This window comes from Gopherus flavomarginatus, chromosome 4, assembly GCF_025201925.1.
Source record: "Gopherus flavomarginatus isolate rGopFla2 chromosome 4, rGopFla2.mat.asm, whole genome shotgun sequence".
In the NCBI taxonomy this organism is placed as follows: Eukaryota; Metazoa; Chordata; order Testudines; family Testudinidae; genus Gopherus; species Gopherus flavomarginatus.
This window is the reverse complement of record NC_066620.1, coordinates 118,009,182-118,032,918: the sequence shown is the minus strand read 5'-3', so window position 1 is coordinate 118,032,918 and position 23,737 is coordinate 118,009,182. Positions and strand designations below refer to the sequence as shown.

Below are 23,737 nucleotides of genomic sequence, written 5' to 3'. Positions count from 1 at the left end.
CTGGGTCTTGTCCCCTGAGTTGTTGGGGATCAGGCACAGAATGGAAGTGTTAATAAGCTTTTACAACCAATATGATAGCTCTTTACTGCTTGTACCCTATTCATCAGCCAACGCCAAGTAGAGGTCAACTGACCTTAAGGACACTTGAAATGAACAGCTACATAGGGTCCCAAAATGATGGAGGTACTTACAGAGGGAAATATGTTTGCACTTGCCAGTCATAATCAATACAAATTCCATCCCCTTCCATGTAAATCCTCTGCTGCCCTCAGGAAAAAAAGAATGATGGAATCTGGACATCTAGAGTTCTCTGAACTTTTTACTTTTTGTCCCAGGCATAATAACATCTGGGTCTTGTCTGGTTCCTTTTCTAAGATGAAAAAAGGGAAGGTGAAAGCAAATTGTTCAATTGTCTAGTGTTCATTTTTCTTCATTTATCCTGTAGTTATTGTTTTTCACTCATCTTGGACTGTGTAACTGAACTACTAGAAACCAAAAAAGCTTTAAAAGCTAAAGCATGCTTTCACTCACCGTAATTAAAAAACAATAAAAATATTTCTGTTAACATTAGTTTATATACAACTGTTTTTCTTTAACAAACTAAGTTTGGGACCTCAATTACTTGAGTGTCTCTTTGGTAAAAATTTGCTGAGATTAACATGCAGACTGAATAACAAACTAATAGACTGAATGAACAATGCTGTTTCAGTGTTTGTTAAAACTTGCACATTTATTTGAAACAAACAAACAAACCCTAAACCCAGTATGATTCAATCCTGATTTTGTTGTTGTTGGGTTTTTTTTAAATTAAGTACCAGTTTCTAATATTTAAAAGGTAAGATTTAGCTTTGAAACTCACTGGGTTTTGTTTTTTGTTGTACTTTTATTTATTTATTTAGGTATTACCAGATGACCCTAACCCGTGCCGGCCATGTTCCTGTGATCCAGTTGGGTCTTTACATACTACTTGTGTCAAGGATGAGAAACATGTGGAAGGAGGTAAGATTACAGTTAGATTACAGTTACAGTGTTAAACATTGTGCACAACATTGTTAAAATGAAAGCTAAATCATCTCCCTTCACTAAGCCAGCCCTCACAGCAGACCAGTGCTAATTCATTCACATGGTCACTAATCCGCCTGCGCTCTCACAGCGTTCTCTCATACTGTCTTTCAGTTTTGCAGCCTGCAGGCATGTGCACGTTGGGAAGAATATTCCCAACTGAACTCTCTTTATGTTGGCTTTTCCCATTATTCCATGGTTCTCTGAAATGTAATAGATACTGGCATTCAAATGTACACACACACTAGACCTCCCCCCAAACTCAGCCTATAGCATGTCTCCTGATTCTGTGCTGGGAAGCAAGATGCATGCATGAAGCACACAGCATGCAGTTGCATCCTTGTAAAGGATTTTCTAGTCCTCTTGCCAACAGCAAAGAGCTTTCTCTTTCAGAGACAGAGATTAAAATAAAGCAGAATCTTAATCTTATCCTCTCTTTTCTTCTGAGTGCCTATTTGCATTTGAAAACTAGGAAAAGTCCCTTTGAAAGATGTCACATTTACCTACTATCTCTATTATTACTGTAGGATTATAAATTTTTCACCTTAGTTTCTTTATAAGAGCCATCTTCAAATAGAGAACATGCTGCTTTCTTGTAGCTTGGAAACAATGTTTTTGTTGTTGTTGTTGATTAGCATGATTAAAGATTCTAGATAGAATGATAGAGTCTGATTAGTACAGAAGTGAAAGGAACAGTATATCACACAGATTAATAGGAAATTGTGTAGAAACTGAAGAGAACATGACTCCCAGGGTTAGAAAAGACACAGCAAGACAATGTGATGTCTTTAGCAAACCTGTGGATGAGAGTGCACAGGTTATAGATGAAGGGTTTAAAAAACTAAAGGCTACCTTCATGCTATTAAAAGGGATACCTTTTATTCAAACATCTGCTACTGCTGATGTTCAGTCTCTTTAGTAAAATAATGAGGCTATCATTTTGAGAGAAAAAGGCCTGAAATTAAAGAAATGTGGTGCCATGCATGCATGCATGTCTCCAGGTAGCTGTCAGCTACAGTACAGTTTATTTTTCATACCTGCTGAACGAACCACAGGGGGCATTCTACAGAGTTTTGTACTGCGGTAATCAGGATTTTAAACCTGATTCAAAATAACTGTATCCACCATGCCCTTCTTGAAACCTTGTCCTCCCTTGCTTTTGTGATTCTTGTCTTCCCCTGGTTCTCCTCCTGCCTCTGTAGTCATTGCGCCAGTGTTTCTTCTGATAGGTTCTGCTGCTCCCCTCTTCCTCTTTCTGGTGGTGTCCTTCAGAGCTTTATCATTGGTCCACTTCTCATCTTTCTCCACGGTCACTCTCTAGTGTCTCAATCCATCCAATTCCATATTTCAGTGTCTCTCTTTAACACGTCTACCTGGATGTCTTGACATTTTTTCCCTCTCTTCACACCATTAAACCTTTTGTCTAGGCCCTCATCATCTCCTAGCTTGACAGAAGCTCCTCCTTCCTGACAACCCTCTTCAGCTCCATCTAGGTTAGAACACTCTTTTAGTTTCTCTACTGGCTCTGTCTTCTCTATCGTATCAGATACAACCCCAACCCCACCCCCCTTTAAGGTCTCTAACACCTCTGTCTCTCCTTGCTTACTTGTTCTTGTAACTTGTCATATTGCCCTATAACTCTTAATTCTTCCAGTGATGCCAGCCTCGGTTGTCCATTTGTCCACATCTCCAACAAACTCCTCCAGTCTTTTTTTCCATCTCAGCCTTCATTCATGGAATACCGTCCCTGAAGCAATCCATGCGGAAGGACAGAACACCTTCCCTGAAAAAGGCTGTAGAGCCACTCTTCCTCCTTCCTTGAAGTCCCTCCACAAGATCCTTTTATACTATGTTGCTTATGGAAAAGGACAATTTGTGATAGCTGGCTAGAAGGCCAGTAAGGGAGTTCTGACACTTATCTTATATATATTTAAAATTAGCAAACTCAAAACAATCTGTGCATACAACTAGGCTACATAATCACATTTCTGGCCACAGTACCTATATCCTTGCTCCCCTGTTACCTCCAGTTATTTGTTACTCAATGCCTGTTGTCTTAGATTTTAAACGCTTTGGGACTGGAACTGTTGGTGGTGCTATTGTTGTTAAAGTATTTGAAGTCTTGTTTGATAGTCTCTTAGATGGGATCAAGGATGATGATAATTGTCATCCCATGTGGTGTTTGGGATTCAGATGGAGCTAGTAGGGGTGCGATGTCACCTGGGTCCCTCTCTTTCTGGCCTGTTCTGATCAGGATTAGGATGATGAAGGGCTGGGTTCCCAGGAAAAGGTGGAGGTGGCAGCCATGATGGTGAAACTCATTCCAATGAAGTCTGACTGGTTTTTCAGTCTGTTCTTTGTTTTGTTCTTTCATACTTTCCCTGCAAAAATCTTTCTTTTAAGAACCCCAAAAGGGAGTGATGCGTGGAATAGCCCATCCCATTATTACTTTGTCCTCCAATTAGGCCTAATATCAGATATACCAGTTTTGGCTCATTAACCTCTGGTTCCAAGTCTCCTATTTTTAACAAGTATAATTTTAACACAATCCTTGAATCATATCAACTTGTCATGTTATGTTTAGACTAATTTAGTTTCTCTGTGTGATTCTCTTGCACCTGTTTATAACATGTTTTATTGAAAATAACATGACCTACTTTCCATGGTAAATTCCGAAGTAGGCAAAAGTTGTAGACCAATTGTCACACCAGCTCTTATACTGCAAGCATCGTAATATCTAGGCACAGATCTAAACTTTTTTCCTTACAGATCCCTGTTCATTTCTGTCTTGAATATGTGTTCACTAGCTCAATGAAACACTATGTACTTAAAAAATATATATTGTACCCAGCCAATTGTGAAAGAAGTACTGTGTATCGAGCCCATAATATGTTACCTTGACAGAATCTCTATTTCAGTGAAGATAGCAAAAAGCCTCTCATCCAAGACAGCAACTGAAAAAAGCCAATTTACTTGAGTATTTGTAAACTGAAATGAGTCTGTTTCTTGTCTGAATGAAAGGCTGAGAAACATGATCAATTCCAATGGAATTTCTCTATATACTTGCAAATCAGAATGAATACACATTAGATATATTGAAACACGTTCCAGAGGAGCTGGCTGGTTGTTTAACGAGAAATTGTTTGCATGGTGTAAAATGGAAATCTGCTTCTGAAGCATGTGGCACACCAAGCAATAAACAGGTTATAGTTCTTAAATTTAAATGGGAAGATTATGATGATTGGGGGTGTAAACTAGTAATGAGTGATTTTCACTGAGATGGAGGTTGCAGGATGAGCACTCTGGGTATGTCAAGGCTGAGGATTATTGGATATGAATATGTTCCACTGATAATCCAAAAGGTAAATAATGATGCTTCTGGCATAAATAGCACATTTTAATACACCTCTACCCCGATATAATGCTGTCCTCAGGAGCCAAAAAATCTTATCGTGTTATAGGTGAAGCCGTGTTATATTGAACTTGCTTTGATCCGCCTGGGTGTGCATCCCCGCCCCCCCGGAGCGCTGTATCCGTTATATCCGAATTCGTGTTATATCGGGTTGTGTTATATCGGGATAGAGGTGTATTTGAATCTCAAAGTGCTCATCAAACACTGATTTTCATAATAGTCCTGTGTGATAGGTTTATGTTCAATATAGATAAGGGCCAGAACCAGAATCTTTTATGAAACTGTACCCTAGCTACAACCTTTGGTATGGATAAAATGGAGCTCTGACCCAAACAACCCTTGGTTTTGGATTTGAAAGGCCATAATCCATGCAGATTTTTGCCAGATTAAACAGTGACCTCTTTAGCCCATCTGTAATCTGTGTTACCAGTGGATATTAACTGAAATACAGAAGTTTAAATGATTCAGGCCATAACCACTCAATTCAGTGGCAGAGCTGGTATCTCTGAGACCTGGACCTCCCAGTCCACTGCTCTAAAAATTAGACAGCAACCTTTGACTGAATCTTCATCCAAGGCACTCTACTTTGGGGTGAAATAAATAATCTCCTAATAATTTAGCTTTTAAACAAACTGTAACAGCTCCAGTGGTTGGATACTTCCTGAATCAGAGACTCCGTCATGCTGCCATTTTTTTTTGCATGCATATTTGTATATGTAATGCTAAATCTCAATTACAGCAGTTTATTTTAAATGTAAAGCCTGCTCAGACAGTGGGGGGTAAATAAGACCTAGAAGCTGCCTCCCTGACTCACATTTAGTAGTACTTTACTCAGGGAGCAGTCCCATTGATTTCAGTGGGGTTTCTTGTGGGGTAAAGGTGCTACTCAATAGGAGTAAGAGCGGCACACTGGCCCTAGATTGTCAGCTTTTCAGGGCATGGTCTGTGCACACAATTTATACTTGTACCATGCCTAACACAAGTGTGGCCCTGATCCTTGCAATCATAGTACAAATAACTAATAAAGATAAATCAATAATATATGGATTTAGTGTTTTCTCTGACTTTTTCCATAGGCATGCTCCCTGGATTCTGCAACTGCAAGACTGGCTATGCAGGTAAAAGCTGCAGTCGATGTGCATTGGGTTATAAGGGTTATCCTGACTGCGTGAGCTGTCACTGCTCTGTGAAAGGCAGCTTGAATGATGACCCTTGTATAGGATCCTGCATCTGCAAGGTATGAGCGTCAAACTATTTTCAGCCATAGTTAATCACCATTGATATTATGAGAAATTAAAACTCATTATCCTCTACTGTCATTGCAATGTTGTTATGCTGTTCTTTTTCTTCGAGTGATTGTACATGTCTGTTCCACTTTGGGTGTCTGCATACCTTGTGCACAGTTTTCGGGGATTTTTCCCCTAGCAGTACTTGTCAGGGCAGCATGAGCGCCCTCTGGTGCCTCATGCCACTGCACACAAGTATAAAGGGCTGTGTTGCCCCCGCCCTCCTTCAGTTCCTTCCTACTGCAAGTGATGGTTGTTGTTGGAATTGCCATCTTTGATTCATCGTATCTTCCCCTGCTTAGTGTAAATAGTACCTGTAGCATTAGTTTGTAGTCTTGTATAGCATATCTGTAAATAGTTAGTTTTAGAGATACGTTTGGAATATAGTCTTTTCAGTATACAGTTGCTGGTGCCTGATTGGGTACTGGGCTTGGTACCAGACTGATGCCCTGTTCCTCATGTAACAGGTCTAGGCCAGTGTGTGACCCATACCCCAACTGCCTTAAGTTTGTGGGAGAGGTGCATGTAAGTGACAAATGTCACATTTGTAGAGGGTTCAAATCCTGTTGGAAAAAGGGCAGGGCTGCCAGACGCAAATATCTGCTCGATGAGTCTGCACTCTATCCATCATCAGAACCTTCCCCCACTCCAAATGGGTTCAAGCATGTCCGAGTTTCCTAGGAGTGCTCCTCCTGTTCTGACAGAGTCCTCAGGCAGATCCATGTCACAGGAGCCTAAAAAGAGACTGTGGGAGCCTAATAAAGATTTGGTACCACCACCCTGTAAGGAGAAGCACTACGTGTTCACAGGACCTCAGAGATGTGCTCAAAAAAAATTCACACCCCTAGGAGCAGGGTGGACCAGGAAGGGTCAGATGAGACCATTCCCCAAAGGATTGGCACCACTTGTGGTACCTCAACAGGAGCCCATTCCAGTGCCGTTGACACCTGAGGCTTTCGAGTCAACCTGAGAGTTGCTTAATTTGTCAGTACCAACTTCTCCTCTGCTCAGTACCAGTCACTTCTACTCTTGCAGTACCTCTATGTAGGATTGCGTCTACAGGCAAGCCAGCACTGATTTGGCTGATACCCACTTCCCAAGACTTGGAACTCCCTCCTTTGCACCAATGGGTTCAGCTCCCCAATGGTCAGAGGAGATAGACTCCTCCTTAGACTCAGAAGTTGTATCCTTTGGGTCCTGACACGAGCATGCCCAACAGCCCCAGTGGGGTGCCTGCCTGTTGTGATACTGTCCACAGGCTCACCATCCTAATAGCCAGTGGTCTGCACATCATCCTAATAGCCAGTGGCCCAACCTCCATACCAGTAAACCTTCCAGACCTCTTGGGGCTTCCCTCCATGTTCCAGAACCTCTCTCTGTTGCCTCCCCACACTTCTATGTCAGTCAGTTGCAGGAGCATCTGCATGAAGGTCACCATCTTCCTTCCCCTGGTACCAGTATTGGTACCATGCAAGTGGAGCTGCATGCTCAGGACTCCCCGATAGGGGGATTGGAGGAGGTACCTCCTCAACCTTCAGCCTCTTCCATGTTGCCTGATGAGGTGGTATTGACTGACTCTACCTCTTCCCCTCCTGATGATTTTAGAGCTCATCAGCCATTTTTGAGTTGGGTGGCTGTAGCTCTGGATATCCAGGCAGAAGAGGCACAAGAAAGGCTTGTGGGTATTTTAGGTTCTGCGGGCCCCTCTATGGTAGCTCTCCCTATTAATGAACCTATCGTGGAGCCTGTCAAGATTTTATGACTTACCCCTTCTTTTCTGCCTCCCACTCCCTCAGGGTGGAGAAAAGATATTCTGTCCCTTCATGGAGGTTCGAACACTTTTACAACCACCCTTTTCCAGGCTTGCTGGTGGTTGCAGCCACCAACAGAAAAGGAGAGGCAAGGACACCAGGCCTCTACTCTGAAGGGAAAGGAAGCAAAAAAATCTAGATCCACTTAGCAGAAAATTTTATTCCAGAGGTTCATGAGTTTACAGCTCAGGATTGCAAACCAGCAAGCTCTGCTGGGTTGATAGGATTTCAGCCTGTAGGATAATGATAATATGCTACTTTGCCTCATCAAGAAGCTTGTCTTTGAGCTGCGGGAGTTACCTTCTTTGGTGGAGTAAGGCAAATTAATTGCCAGAATGGCATTGCCGGTGAGCCTGGATGTTGCAGATTCCGCAGCTCAAGTTATGGCCTCTGCCATCATGATGAGGCATTTATCTTGCCTGCAGGTATCTGGCCTTCCTCCAAAGGGGCAACACACAATTCAAGACCTCCCATTTGAAGGCTGTTGTCCAGTAAAACTGATCAGAGGCTTCATAGCCTTAAGGATTCAAGGGCAATCCTTAAGTCTCTGAGGATCTATGCACTGGCAACAAAAAAGAAAGCCGTTCCACCTACAACATTCCCAGTGGTTTCAGCTCTTCTTTACACATTTCCAGGACTTGCTTAAAAAAGGGAAGGAGTTACAAGATACATCTTCCTCCTCCACCCTCCTCTGCAGCTACTAGCTCTTCTAGGCAATCTGGATTATCTAAGCAATGATTTTCACCTGCTGGTTGAGGACAGTATACACTCCCCATAGTGCCATCTTTCCTGAATGCTATTTTTGCCAACTGCTTATCCTACTTGCTAAGCATTTGGACCCACATCACTATGTATTAGTGGGTCCTAAGGAAGAGGAAACTGTGATACACCCTTCAATTGATTTCTACCTCTCTTCCCTATCCCTCTTCAGGGACCACTCTCACAAGAGGACCCTACATCAGGAGGTCCAGTCTCTGCTTCTCCTGGGGGACATACAGGAAGTTCCCATATTGTTCAGAGGGAAGAGATTTTAGTCCTATTACTTTCTGAACCCAAAGGCAAAGGGGTGGGGTGTCCTCAGGGCTATTTGTTCTGAATTGCCACTATAGCATCATCATATAGACATAGTGGTTCAAGAAACCATTTGGGTCTTATCCTCCATGGACTGGTGAATGTTCGCAAGTAGGGGCCCAATCCACAAAGTTATGCAGGAGGCAATCCTCCTGTGGAATTAATGCTTCACCAGTTCCATCAGCCTGAGAGCTGCTTACATTCCAGGAGCTCAGACTACTCTGTGTTAGCAGGTCATTCACAAGCCAGCATGAGTAGTCTCTTGGACAGACTTTTCCAGCTCCATTTTCCAGCAGTGGGGAACTCCTCAAATTGACCTATTTCCAACAAGAGAAAACAAAAAAATGTCATCTTTGTTGTTCCCGAGCAGGTCACAGCTCAGGTCACTGACAGATGCTTTCCTTCTGCCCAGGTTGAGAGCCCTACTCTATGCCTTCCCTCCAGTTCTGCTCCTGCCCAAAAACTTATCCAAAGTCAGCAAGATTTCATGCACTTTATTCTTATAGCTCTAGTATGGACATGTCAACATTGGATTTTGACTTTATTAGATCTATCAGTCAGACTTCTGCTGTTGCTCCTGATAGATGTAGATGTGATATCCCAGGATCACGGTCGCCTTCTTCATTCCAACCTTCAGACAAAAACCAGTTACCTACCTTTCTATAAATGTTGTGTTTTGAGATGTGTTACACATGTCTATTCCATGACCCACCTTCTTTTCCCTCTCTATTGGAATCTTGCTGGTAGGACAGAATGGAGAGGGGTCGGGGCAGTGCAGCCTTTTTATAGATATGTGCAGTGGTGTGAGTCACCAGAGGGAGCTCACACTGCCCCAGCAGGAACCGCTCAGTGAAAAATCTCTGACAACTGTGCACGGGCTGCACACACAAGCATAGTGGAATGGACATGTGCAACACATCTCAAAGAACAACTGTTGCAGAAAGGTAAGCAACTGGTTTTTAGCTGTGGTGATATGTGTCAAAAAATTGTGACTCCTTTTTGGGGTTAATGTGTTTCTGGTCTGACTGTGACACTTCAAGTCTTGAGTACAAGTCTTAAAACAAGTAATTAGGAATCAGCTGCCATTCAGTTAAGCCCAATAGAATTATACTCAAGATAAGATATTTAAGACATTCAGAAAGCTGTGAATTGCTTATTTCAAATTCCAACCGCCATCCGCCCAGGAGCTGTACATTAAAAGTAGCTGAGTACTGTCAACTCTAAAAATAATCTGTCATTTTTTTTTTAAAAACAAATATTCTGAACTATTGGTTAAGGGGAAATGGCATTTAAGACCTCTATTTTACAGGTTGTTATGTAGTATATTTAGTCATTCTGCTGCCAAAGTTTGGACAAAGGAGATTCTCTTTTCCATTTTGGTCCCTTTGTTTGGAAACCTCCAAGGTATTTCTTTCAAATATGCTGTTAAAATCTGACTGCTGAGGCTATATGTGCTGTAGGCTGAAGTTCTTAGTGCTGTGTGTGTGTAAATTCAGAAAGCCAAATATTGATATAGCTTTTGAATTAAAACACTATTTTAAAATGATAAACAACTATTTTTAATTTAAAAATATCCTCAGTACCAATAATGCACATGAAGGTCCTGTTGTCCAAAAGATGCAGCTTACATAAGAAATAAGTCATCCTGAATATGCTCAGCAGAGAGCAACATGGTAGATACTGTGGGTTATTTTTCAATAATTTGTTGTGTGTGTTCCATTTGGATGTTTAATTTACAGACTCTGATACATGTGTAAAAATGCTTCTATTAAGTTCTCAAGAGCACAAGTGTACAAAAAACTTTCATTCTATCATCTGCTATTGAATACACTCATAAACCACCAGTGTGACAGTTGAACAGCACTGAAGTTAGTTCAGAATATTAATCTTATCCTCACTTGGCACATATATAACACTCAAATGTTCTCTGTCAGAAGTAAAATCACTTTCTATCAGGGTTTTAATTTTTAAGCTATCGTGTCTAGAGGATCAGACTTGGGGCACATTTCATTATGCTCTGATTTGAAAATGAGCTTTGATGATGAGTTATATATTCAAAATATACTTTACTGTAGGAAACAATTCTGTACTGGCGGAGGGATGGGTTACATATCTTTTTCCACCTTCCGGGTTTAGGATTCTGTTAACTTACTGTCTGCTCACAAGAATTGTGTAGATTACTTGCAGTTATAGAGTAAAATTGTGCTCTGCTTTGTTACTGAAACTTTTATTATAACAAATACATTTATTTTTCAGTCCTCACTTTTCTTTCCTCTTCCCAGCCTGCTCATAGTAACACATCAGCAATTCAATTGGATCATATTAAAGGAACTCTTAGGGCCAGATTTTCAAAGTGGTTTCAAAAAATTGCAGCTGCAAACATTTGTCTGCATAGAAACCACTTGCAGAGGCCCATTACAGTTAGAGTACAGTAGTACTACAGCTTAAATTTTCGGACCAACAGCCTTGACAGTTGCTTTAAGCTTTTGATGTACAGACTCCAAATGATGTTGCTGGTTGGCGAGAGACAATGAAAGCAGATAAAGGAATATATACAGAATTACCACATAATTGGTAATAACATCCGTATTTGAATCTGCCTTTGCCTGTTTTTCATTAGCTGTGTCCTGTTTTTCTCTCATTTTTCCCTCCTGTCTTCTCTTTGCCCTTTGTGTTTCTGCTTTTCTCCCCCTTCTGCCAATTATCCTTTATTTGCCTCACTTTTTCCATCTCTCCAGCATCTCTGACCAGAAGGCAGGCAAGTGGCTTTTAGGAAACTTATTTCTGTGCCGCAAAGCCAAGTTGATCCTAATTTACTTGTGTTATGGGCAGGCTTTCCATAAACTATTCAGCCTCTGCTGGCCTGGAGCCAATGATTCTGGTACATCTGTGCACATGTCATAGCGCGGTGTCCAGGATTAAAGAGACCATGTGCAAAATAATTTGGAGAGAATACTTTTAAGGATAATTCTTCTCTGGGGTATCTTTGAAAAATACTGTTGCATTATTCAGCTCCCAGCACAGTGTGAACCTTTTTGTAATGCACCCCATGTGAAGGAGCGGCATCTCTGTCTCTGCATATGGGCCAGATTGATTACAAACTGGTAACTCAGCATCTCAACTAGTAAAATAAACCTTTGCTGTAAAACAAAATTACAAAATGCTGCAATGATCTGGCACTTGGGTCCTTTGCTCCAGCTCTCCATAGGTTCACAGATCATCTATGTGGTTGGCAAATACTGTCAGTCATGGAGGGAGAAAAACAGGCCTTGCCTATACTTGGATTAGCCTTCATTTCAGCAGTCAGTGGCCAGCTACAGGAGTAGCTGCACTGGTGCAAAGCCCAAGCATAGACAAGAAGAACTGAAAAGCTGCATTTTACGCTGGATGAGCATACCCTGGTTTCGAGTAGCTATTGCAGTTGTTAGACACTGATTGCTGATTTCCAAGAATAGGCAAGTTGTACCCCATATTTTCCTTCCTTTGGCCATCCATGTTTTAGAGGAGGTTTATTAGATTATTGTGAAAAAATAATATGTTCATGGAAAAGGTATAAAGTTAAATGGCCAAATTCTACCTTCAGTTGCACACATGTAATCCCTTTAACTTTAGATGGGTTGCACCAGCTTAATTGTTTGGAGATTTAGGCTCTTATATTGAAAAATTAGGGGACAGTTTCCCATAAATGTCTTCCTTTAGCATTGTTGTATCAAACCAAAAGAGAGCAAAAAGCCTTTAATTTTAATATGTGATAGCTGAAGTAATATTCTAATGTGCATTTCCAGGAAAATGTTGAAGGAGAAAACTGTGATCGTTGTAAACCAAGTTTCTTCAACCTGCAGCAAGATAATCCCAGAGGCTGTGAGGAGTGTTTTTGTTCAGGGAAAACAAACATCTGTATAGACTCTCACTGGACCTACAGCAGTGTAAGAAAAATAATAGTAAACATCATAGCAAAAATATGTCATTGGTTATGCTGTCTTTTAAAATGTATCGTGTACAACACGTTATCCTAAGATCTGCAGGCACATGATATACCATGTAAGTTTTTTCAGGTATCCAAAAGAAAAGGATTTTTCACACACAAGAACTGATCTTTGTTTTCATTGTGAAAATGTTCTAAAATCAACATTGTGATTGACATAGAAAGCAATTCAGAAATGTCTGTCAGAGATGAAGCTGTGTGTGTGAAACAGTCATGAAATGTGCTGATGATGAAGTATGAAAAAAGAGAGTAACTCTGAGGTGTCCATAGGGCTGCCTCTTTTCTGGGTGTGTAGTAAATATCCATATAGACACACATGGATTAATTAAGAGTTTGCACTTACAAATACACAATTTGTGTGAGAAATAATATCCTTTATAGGGGAATGTAAACAGTGAGGGTCTTATGCCTCTGGTGAATTTCTTTTGTACAATATGTATATAGCATTGAAGCTAAGTGTGGGCTGACCCTTCCAATGGTCTTACTTGCAAAAGCACATTGTAGAGAATATTTTTTTTTTGTACAAGCATGCCCTATACTTTCAATAAGGTCTCAAAGTCTGGACACCAATTTCTTTATAAAGGGGCTATAATACATGTCTGTAAATCTAGTTTGGGAAAATTTGTTTCAGGTTAAATAGCTACTTGTTTTGGCTGTTTGGTATATGGGAACTCAGGGAGTAAAGCGGTCTGTCTGGTGTACTCTGCTACTTACTAGTATCCAGAAAGCTTTTCCAGCTCACAGCTGAGCCATTTCATAGCTCTGCTGGTATCTAGGCATCTGGAAAGCAACCACAAGCCTTGAGCATGCTTGTATGTATATTAAGCTCTTCTGTACTGGTTAGTTTTGTGACAGAGGATTTCAGAGATTCAGGATCTGAGGTTTTTGATCTTTGCTAGCTGGTGCAGTAGAACAGACCTTTGAGCTTCTAAGATACAGGTCTTTTGAACAATAATCTACATTGTCTATGTCCGAATAATATCTGTTCAGATTTGTTGAATTCACTTCAGGCTTCTGTACCATGTGGGACTTATATCACTTACAGAGTATTTGTGTTGTGTGACCTACAGTGTAAGTATGAATGGCTCTTATTCAAATATTATTGGGAACTCTCTCTGTTAAGCCACTGGGAACAAATATTTACCTATGGCATCCCCTAACTTTTTGGCAGCCTAAGTGGCTGGCTGTCCAGACACAAAAATCCAAGAGCTGGTATGCATACAGTAGATTCATTTTCCTATGAATACTCTCATGTCACTGAATATGATTCTTCACTGAGATTAATCAAGATCTTAAACCAAATGAAGCTGCAGAAAAGACAAAAAATAAAACAGAGGCTGGTGGGTGCTGGGACTTTGATATCTTGACTCTCCTTCCAACAGGTATTTTATTCTGTCATTATAGGTAGGAGACATGAATGGCTGGTATCTGACTGACGTACCTGGTCTCCTTCGAGTTACACCTCAGCAGGACAGTTTTGGTGGACCTCAGCGGCTTAGCATCAGTAATGTGGCTGCCAGAAGAGTGCTGCCGCTGATTTATTACTGGAGTGCACCTAGTCCTTATTTGGGCAACAAAGTAAGTGCAGATGGTCCTTGCCTGTATGATAATTTAATTTATTGCTAAAGAAAGATGTAAGCAATTTTTTTTAGTTCCTGTTGAAGGGAAGATTAAGTTGGACAGATATTTGACCAGCAAAATTGCTTGCTGAAAAGAACTGAGTTATGCATGCAGAGAATCCTTATGAGACTCGAAGTATCAAGGGAGAGCAGAATTAACTAAGTACTTCAATTCTGAGACCTCTTGAGGCCTCTGCTGTCAGGTCTTAGAGAAGCTCAGATAATTTGCAATGTTGTTTTTTGAACAAAATGGTTGGCATATAAATATGTGTTTCAGGTTGTCCTCTTCTCTTTCCGTCTCTTCCTTGGATATGAAAGGCTGTTTCCTATCCTGCTTTTCACAGATGCAAAGTGTATATCAGATGATGTGAGTTAGGTTACAAAACTTCAATGCTTGGCATAAACTTGTGTAGGGAACTCTACCCTGGAACTCAGAAGGTGCTGTACTAAACTTTGTGCCAGTTTCACTGCTCATCTGTATTCAGATCAACTCACCCTGCCACCCCCCACACAAGCACATAAATATATAAACATATAAGTATCTGTCCCCTGAAGGTTACTGCACTATGTTACTTTTAAAAAGATCTCCCTGACTGCCTTAGTGGTCTGAGTATCAGGCTTGCTATCCACAGACTTTCTGTTATCACAGGTGGTGTGTTCTTAAAATGAGTTTTCTGTCTGAAATTTCTTTGGAATTTGGGACTGTGTTAAGAACTTGAGCTTTTTTCTGATTATGGTGAAGTATGTGGAACTATAGTGTGCTTCAGCACATTTTTCATTCTAGTCTCTTCAAGCTCATCTGCCCATTTTTGTCCTGTTGGCTGGAAATCAACATGACAAAAGGTAAGTGAGCATGTGAAGATTAAACAGCCTAATTTCCAAAGAATGTGGGCATCCTTTTCATGACTATAAAATGCTTAAAGATAGCCAAGCCCATTCACCTGGGGTAAGGGACATTTTTTTATAGCTTCCATACACAGTGAACTTTTTCTGTACCCTAGTAGAAACTTTACACAGACAAACTTCTTCCTTTTCCATTTAGTGAACAAAATAATGGGAAGAGTGTGTGCAAATTGTCTGAACATAGAAGACATTTTTTCAGCGTAATTTGAAGGTCCTTTGTGGTTTACTGTCAGACATTTCTGTATGAATGAAACAATTTGCCTTAATAACTGAACCATATAAATTTTTGATACTACAATAATACTGAAAGCACTCACAAATTACCACAGTACATCTTAACTGTCATGTTATATCATGTAAATTATAGTCATGATGACATGCTTAGCTTGGATGATTTAGTGTATTGCTATGGAAATGGAGTATTGTAGGTTCTTATTTGTAAACTCAATATAACATTTCTCTAAATAGCTGAAACTGAATTAAACCAGCCCTTCTCAATTATGACTGCTAGCTGTGTTACAAGTATAATAATTGCTGTTTTAGGTTAGGTGTGCTTTAACCTGCCTTAAAAGTATGCAGAGAAAGGTTTTAAGAAGTTTTATATCAAGACATTTAAGTTTAGTATAATTCATAACTCTGGGATCCATGCTACAACTTCAACCCCCTTTCTTTTTGTCTCTACCCCTTTCATTAAAATGTTCTCTCTAAAAATAAATTTGAGTAAAACATGGGGACAACTGTCCCTCTATATTGAGAGATCCCAGTTTTCAAACATACCCAAAAACCTTTATTTGAAAGGCTTCTTTTAACATAAGGCTGGCGTGTGGTGCACATGCTGATTTCCATATGTATTCTAGCTGCACGTTTTCAACCCACCTACAAGTGCTACTTTCACATGACACAAGAGTTGTAATATGGGATGATACTGAATTTGTAACCCTGAACTTTGCTTACCAATGAATGACACTGGAGTTTGTTCTGTGGCAGATTCTGGTTTCTCTAAAAAGGTTGGGCTACAAAGTGAGTAACGGGAGACTGTAGGTAACACTCTTAGGACTCTTGTTCATGTGAAAGTGACTGACTGTATGACGAGGGGACAAGAAAGCAAGAAAATGATTGTAACATCTCAGTTGTTGTTGTTCTTGTTTTTTTAGAAAAAACAGAACAACAATAACAAAATACTACTGCACTACAAGCAACATGTCAGAAGTTAGGTGAAATTTTACCAAATTAAAAATATAAAATACATGCAGTTCTTGTGTTATATAAAATGCAGATTGTTGGGGGTTTTTTAAAACAAAAATAAAAGTTTTCAGATGCTTGTTTTAGCATATATTGATTTAAAATGAAAATTTGAAGGCGTGGTTTATTCATCAGAAGGACTGTTATTTGGATTATTCTGAAACAATATAATTTTGCAAACTGCTGGATTATTTTATTAAGAAGAAAGTTTTTGCTTGGCTACTATTAAGATTTAACAGGAATCATATAATAGCTTTTCTGTCTATTTTATGGATTCCAATTTAATTCTGGATTGAGGCAGTCATAAGTACTTGGTAACACAATACTCTGTAAGGGTATGTCTACACTGCAATTAGACACCTGCGGCTGGCCCGTACCTGCTGACTCTAGCTTCTAGGGCTTGGGCTAAGAGGCTGTTTAACTGTGGAATGTAGAGATTCTGGCTGGGGCTGCAACCTGAGCTTTGGGACTCTCCCACCTCACAGAGTCCTAGAGTCTGGGGGCTTGGCTACACTACAGAGTTGCAGCGCTGGTGAGGGGGTTACAGCGCTGCAACTTAGGATGTGGCCACACTTGCAAGGCACGGCCAGCGCTGCAACTCCCTGGTTGCAGCGCTGGCTGTACACCCGGTCGAGCCTCGGGTGTAGGGGATCCAGCGCTGGTGATCCAGCGCTGGTCAGCAAGTGTGGACACCCACCAGCGCTTTTATTGACCTCCGGGGTATAAGGAGGTATCCCAGCATACCTTAGAAGCCTCTCTGGTAATCATGCACACTCCACTGCCCTGGGCTCAGCTGACCCCTCCTTTAAATGCCCCGGGAATTTTAAAAATCCCCTTCCTGTTTGCTCAGCCAGGTGTGGAGTGCAATCAATCATTCAATCAATCAGCGACCATGCCTCCACGCCCCAAACGAGCCCCAGCATGGAACAATTCCGAGCTGCAGGACCTCATCAGTGTTTGGGGTGAGGAGGCTGTGCAAGCACAGCTGCGCTCCAGAAGGAGAAATTATGATACCTATGGGCAGATATCACAGTCCTTGCTGAAAAGGGGCCATGAACGGGACGCGTTGCAGTGCAGGGTCAAAATAAAAGAGCTGAGGAGTGCTTACTGCAAAGCCCGTGAGGGAAATCACCGCTCAGGAGCTGCCCCCACAACCTGCCGTTTTTACAAGGAGCTGGATGCCATACTTGGGTGTGACCCCACTGCCAATCCGAGGACCACGATGGAGAGTTCACAGCAGGGAGAAGTGGGGGAGGGTGTAGAGGAAGCCGACAGTGAGGCTACTGGCATGGAGGGAGACACCCCGGAGTCCCAGGAGGCATGCAGCCAGGAGCTCTTCTCAAGCCAGGAGGAGGCTAGCCAGTCGCAGCAGCTGGAAGTTGCTGGTGAGGAAGAAACTGAGGAGCATGCTCGGGGTAAGTAGATTTTTATGTTTTGGGAGAGGAGGGTTTGGGTTATGGCTGCCTGCATGCATGCCTAAACGTGGAATAGCCCATTGATTTGCTCTATCACGTCTCTGTAATCTGCCTCGGTAATCTCTTGAAAAGTTGCAGCCAGAGCGTTTGCAATTTGCTTTCTCAAGTTGATCGGGAGAGCCACCATGGTCCTTGTCCCGGTCAGGCTAACTCGTCCGATCCACTGTGCAGCGAGGGGTGGGGGGACCATGGCTGCACACAGGCAAGCTGCATAGGGGCCAGGGCAGAATCCACATTGCTGTAGAAGACCCTCCCTCTCTTCCCAGGTAACACGCAGCAGTGATATATCTGGCAGTAGGAAACCCTGTTGAGAATTTAGGGATACTTGAGTGCAGGGCCCCAGGTTTGCGGTCCCACCCCCCAGCCCCGCGGTGCGCTCCGGTCACCCCCTCCTTTCCCAGCACGTTTCTAGCCCCGCGGTGCTCTCCGTTCTCCCCTCCCCCTTCCCAGCAGGCATCCAGCCCCACGGTGCGCTCGGGTGTTCCCCCACCCAGCATGTAGCTATCCCTGCGGTGCGCTCCGGTGTTCCCCCACCCCTCTCCCAGCAGGCATCCAGCCCCGCGGTGCACTCCGGTGTTCCCCCACCCCTCTCCCAGCAGGCATCCAGCCCCACAGTGCGCTCCGGTGTTCCCCCACCCCCGTCCCAGCAGGCATCCAGCCCCGCGGTGCGCTCCGGTGTTCCAAGCACGTTGGTAGCCCCGCGGTGCGCTCCGGTGTTCCCCCACCCCCCTCCCAGCAGGCATCCAGCACCGCGGTGCGCTCCGGTGTTCCCCCACCCTTCCCAGCAGGCAGCCAGCACAGCTGTGCGTTTCCCCCCCCCCTCACCAGCAGGACGGCATTAACGCGGACCCCCCCCGCCAGCAGCTCGCCACCTTCCTGTTCAGTACTGTCCCCTGTGCAGGACACCAGCTACGTCCTGTACCCAGTGCAGATAAACCCCAGTGACCCATCGGTCAATTCCCCCTCCCAAGGGGAACTCGGGGGAAAAACACTCACCCCATTGCTCGCCATGACTTAGCTTCCCTGGCCTCTCTGTGTTATGTGAGGTATGTGCGAAGGATGCTACCAAAAGTCTAAAAACTCCTTCACTGTGTGATAATAAACAATGTAGCCTCTGTGTATTACATGGTTCTATCTTTCTTTTTTCTAGTGACCTTGACTAATGCAGCTAGATCACTGGTCTCACGTCGATAGCAGAACTTGAGAAGAAATCCCCGAAAATCAAAAGAAGAATTGATCAAATCAGTTATGAATCACTACAACAGAGAAAGTAGGAAGACACAGGAATGGAGAGAGAAAATGTATGAATGGAGAGAGAAAATGCATGACTGGAGGCAAACAGAAAGCAGGAGAAAGGAATTGGTGATCAAAAAAACCTCAAAGCAGATGATAAGCCTCCTGGCTCGCCAAACTGAGTCTTTTGAGTCTCTTGTAGCCATGCAGGCAGATATGTACCGTAGTAACCCACAGCCCTCCCAAAGCTCTCTTTCTTGTTCCCCAGTATTTGCACAAAACACCTTTCTCCAGCAGCCAGTTTCTTATTACCCCCATCTGCCCCCAACACCTGTACGATCACCTACCAACCCTGATAACTATAATTCTTACCCTGTGCACTCCACCCCCATTACCCTGCAGCATAGTAATCCTGAAGTGCAGCAGACATTGAACAGTAATCCAAATAGGACATATTCAAACCTCTGAATGTACAGTCCACCACCCTAACCCCCCTTGCCTTTTACGTACTGTATGTTGAATAAAGGATTTTATGTCTTTTTCAATACGTTTTATTATTGCAGGAAGTGGTAAATATTGTACCCCAAGGTAGAACAAAGCACAGCAAAGGCACCAAACATTACTGTTGGCTCTCAGCATCAAATTGCTCCCTTAAAGCATCCCTAATCCTTGAAGCCCTTTCCTGGGCCTCCCTAATAGCCCTGGTCTCTGGCTGTGCAAATTCATCCTCTAGGCGTCGAACCTCGGAGGTCCATTCCTCACTGAATCTTTCACCCTTCCCTTCACAAATATTATGGACGGTACAGCACGCGGATATAACAGCGGAGATGCTGCTTTCCCCCAAATCTAGCTTCCCATAAAGACAACGCCAGCGGGCTTTCAAACGGCCAAAAGCACACTCCACAGTCATTCTGCACCGGCTCAGCCTGTAGTTGAACCGGTCCTTGCTCCTGTCAAGCTTCCCTGTATACGGTTTCATGAGCCATGGCATTAAGGGGTAAGCGGGGTCTCCAAGGATCACAGTGGGCATTTCGACGTCCCCTACTGTGATCTTGCGGTCTGGGAAAAAAGTCCCGGCCCTCAGCCTCCTGAACAGGGAACTGTTCCGAAAGACGCGTGCATCGTGCACCTTTCCAGGCCATCCTGAGTAAATGTCAGTGAAATGCCCACGGTGATCCACAAGCGCTTGCAGAACCACGGAGAAATACCCCTTGCGATTAACGTACTCTGATGCCAGGTGCGGTGGTGACAGAATAGGAATATGCGTCCCATCTATTGCCCCTCCACAGTTAGGGAAACCCATTTCTGCAAAGCCATCCACAATGTCCTGCACGTTCCCCAGAGTCACAGTTCTTCTTAGCAGGGTGCGATTAATGGCTGTGCAAACTTGCATCAGCACCATTCCAACGGTGGACTTTCCCACTCCAAACTGGTTCGGCACCGATCGGAAGCTGTCTGGAGTTGCCAGCTTCCAGATTGCAATAGCCACCCACTTCTCCACTGGCAGGGCAGCTCTCAATCTCGTGTCCCTGTGCCGCAGGGTAGGGGCAAGATCAGCACACAGTGACATGAAAGTGGCTTTTCTCATCCGAAAGTTCTGCAGCCACTGCTCGTCATCCCAGGATTGCAGGACGATGTGATCCCACCGCTGAGTGCTGGTTTCCCGAGCCCAAAGGCGCCGTTCCACGGTGCTGAGCACGTCTGTTACTGCCACAAGCAATTGAGTGTCTTCAGCGTCAGGCGTTTCAATATCATCGTCTGACTCCTCACTGTCACTTTGCAGCTGAAGGAATAGCTCCACTGCCATGCGTGATGTGCTGTCAACATTCATCAGCAAGGTCCTCAGCAGCTCAGGCTCCATTTATAACAAAAATCTCAGAAATAGCGCTGCAGAATCACAATGCCGCCAAAGTGCTCGGAATGTGTAGCAAAGCACCACAGGGCGTTGGAACAGGAAGCGGAAAGACCCCCACACTTCCTTCCCCTTCCCACAAGCCACAGCGCCAAAATGGGACGAGGTGCTCTGTGGGATAGCTGCCCACAATGCACCACTCCTAACAGCGCTGCAAGTGCTGCAAATGTGGCCACACTGCAGCGCTGGTAGCTGTCAGTGTGGCCACACTGCAGCGCTGGGCCTACACAGCTGTAGAAACACAGCTGTAACTACCAGCGCTGCAAAACTGTAAGTGTAGCCATACCCTGGGCTCCAAGCCCCAACATCCATACTGCAATTAAACAGCCCCTTATCCCAAAGCCCATGAGCCTAAGTCAGCTGGCATGGGCCAGCCCCAGATATTTAACTGCAGTGTAGACATATCCTAAGACAGAGATCGGCAACCTTTGACATGCAGCCTGTCAGGGAAATCCGCTGGCTTGCCAGGACGGTTAGTTTACCTGCAGTGTCCGCAGGTTTGGCTGATCGCAGCTCCTACTGGCCGCGGTTTGCTGTTCCAGGCCAATGGGGACTGTGGAAAGCGACATGGGCTGAGAGATTCTGCCTAGTGTAGAAAATGCTTTTGTTCTATTAAGCAGGTTAATATTAAACATTTTAAAGCCCCTGTTTGGTAAAACTGCCTTTTTTAACAATTGCTTCCACTAGGAATTTATTTTTGATTATCTTTAAAAGAAAAGGGAATATGTTAATATAATGTTAGCATTCTGTCTTAAAGTTCCAAGAGCCAAAAAATTGAATTAAGGCTAAAATTCCATCCATAACTCTTTCCACTGTGCATAGGTATTATCCTGTGTAGGCTCCAGAAGAATGGCTGTTTTGTCCCATATGATCTGTATCAGCAATGCAGCGCAAGGTGAGGGAAGGGCCTATTTTTAGCCTTAATTAGTTTTATTCCTTCAGTAGGTTTAATCTTTAGGGCTAAACCTTAGAATATTTGCATCTAAAGGTGTTCCTGAAAAAATACTGTGCGACTACGCCAAGGAAATTGAGCAGGAATGATGTCCCTGGCCTCTGTTTGCCAGAAGCTGGGATTGGGTGACAGGGCATGAATCACTTGATGATAACCTCTCTGTTCATTTCCTTTGAGGCACCTGCCATTGGCCACTGTCAGAGAACAAGATACTGGGTTTGATGGACCTTTGGTCTGACCCAGTATGGCAGTTCTTATGTTCTTATGAAATTGCCCAAACAAATGGACAATTGCACATGGACAAATAACTATTTACATGGGCAATTATCTGATTGTTTGCATATGCGTTGCCATGTGCGATGTATAAAATAACATCACCATAAAAATGCTATGACTTTAAGACCCTGTGCTGCTTGGTATTATTTGCAGCAATGGCAATTTAGGCCTTGAAAACGACAGCAGTTACAGCTTAGTGAATGCTGTATAATAGTACATCACCATAGTTTAAGGAAAAACAAAAACAGCGTAAGTGTCTTAGTGCTCTGTGTATAACAGGGCTTTGTCATAAACAGATAGCTAAGGGTTAATGTCTCTTTCACCTGAAGCACCTGACCAGAGGACCAATCAGGAAACCGGATTTTTTCAACTCTGGGTGGAGGGAATTGAGTGTCTAAGTCTTTTGTCTGTCTGCCTGCTTTCTCTGAGCTTTGGAGAAGTACTTTCTACTTTCTAGTCTTCTGTTTCTAAGTGTAAGGACAAAGAGATCAGATAGTAAGTTATATGGTTTCTTTTCTTTGGTATTTGCATGAATATAAGTGCTGGAGTGCTTTGATTTGTATTCTTTTTGAATAAGGCTGTTTATTCAATATTCTTTTAAGCAATTGACCCTGTGTTGTATCATCTTAATACAGAGAGAACATTTGTATGTATTTTTCTTCTTTTTATATAAAGCTTTCTTTTAAGACCTGTTGAAGTTTTTCTTTACTTCAGGGAAATTGAGTCTGTACTCACCAGGGAATTGGTGGGAGGAAGAAATCGGGGAGATCTGTGTGTTGGATTTGCTAGCCTGATTTTGCATTCCCTCTGGGGGAATCGGAAAGTACTTTTTGTTTCCAGGATTGGGAACAGAGAGGGAGATTCGCTCTGTTTGGATTCACAGAGCTTGTGTCTGTGTATCTCTCCAGGAGCACCTGGAGGGGGGAAGGGAAAAAGGATTATTTCCCTTTGTTGTGAGACTCAAGGGATTTGGGTCTTGGGGTCCCCAGGGAAGGTTTTTCAGAGGGACCAGAGTGCCCCAAAACACTCTAATTTTTTGGGTGGTGGCAGCAGGTACCAGGTCCAAGCTGGTAACTAAGCTTGGAGGTTTTCATGCTAACCCCCATATTTTGGACGCTAAGGTCCAAATCTGGGACTAGGTTATTACAGGCTTTGCGCTTTCTTTATTTCCTTCCATTTGTGTTCATTTTTGGTGGAGTTCTGGTCCAAGAAACAGAATCCTGCAAAAGAAATGACAGAATACAGATCACACAGAATCCCCCGCCCCGTAAACCAGCATAAATAATACAATGATGGACTGAAACAGAAATGCCAAGATCAATTGTCCTAAATTATTAAAGCATCTGGACCCTCAAAACTCTATCTAGTATTCCCATGGTTTAGCTTCAGATAGCAAAAATTGGAGACTGTTTCTAGATCATCAGACTTGATAGCTGCAATTTGATACCAAAATATGAAAACATTTTGGCTTTTTTTCACTGCAAGCCTGGGAAAGGAC

The 23,737-nt window shown here is 43.0% G+C and overlaps 1 protein-coding gene across 5 annotated transcripts in view; it reads left to right on the top strand.

Moving 5' to 3' along the window:
- Positions 1 to 23,737, top strand: part of LAMA2 (laminin subunit alpha 2) — a 515,739-nt gene that overhangs the window by 232,464 nt on the left and 259,538 nt on the right. For all 5 annotated transcript variants that reach the window (XM_050949373.1, XM_050949372.1, XM_050949374.1 and 2 more), the window contains exons 9-12: positions 900 to 999; positions 5,551 to 5,711; positions 12,428 to 12,568; positions 14,032 to 14,205. In XM_050949373.1, coding sequence (XP_050805330.1) covers positions 900 to 999; positions 5,551 to 5,711; positions 12,428 to 12,568; positions 14,032 to 14,205 — 576 coding nt within the window. The remainder of the gene's footprint in view (positions 1 to 899; positions 1,000 to 5,550; positions 5,712 to 12,427; positions 12,569 to 14,031; positions 14,206 to 23,737) is intronic.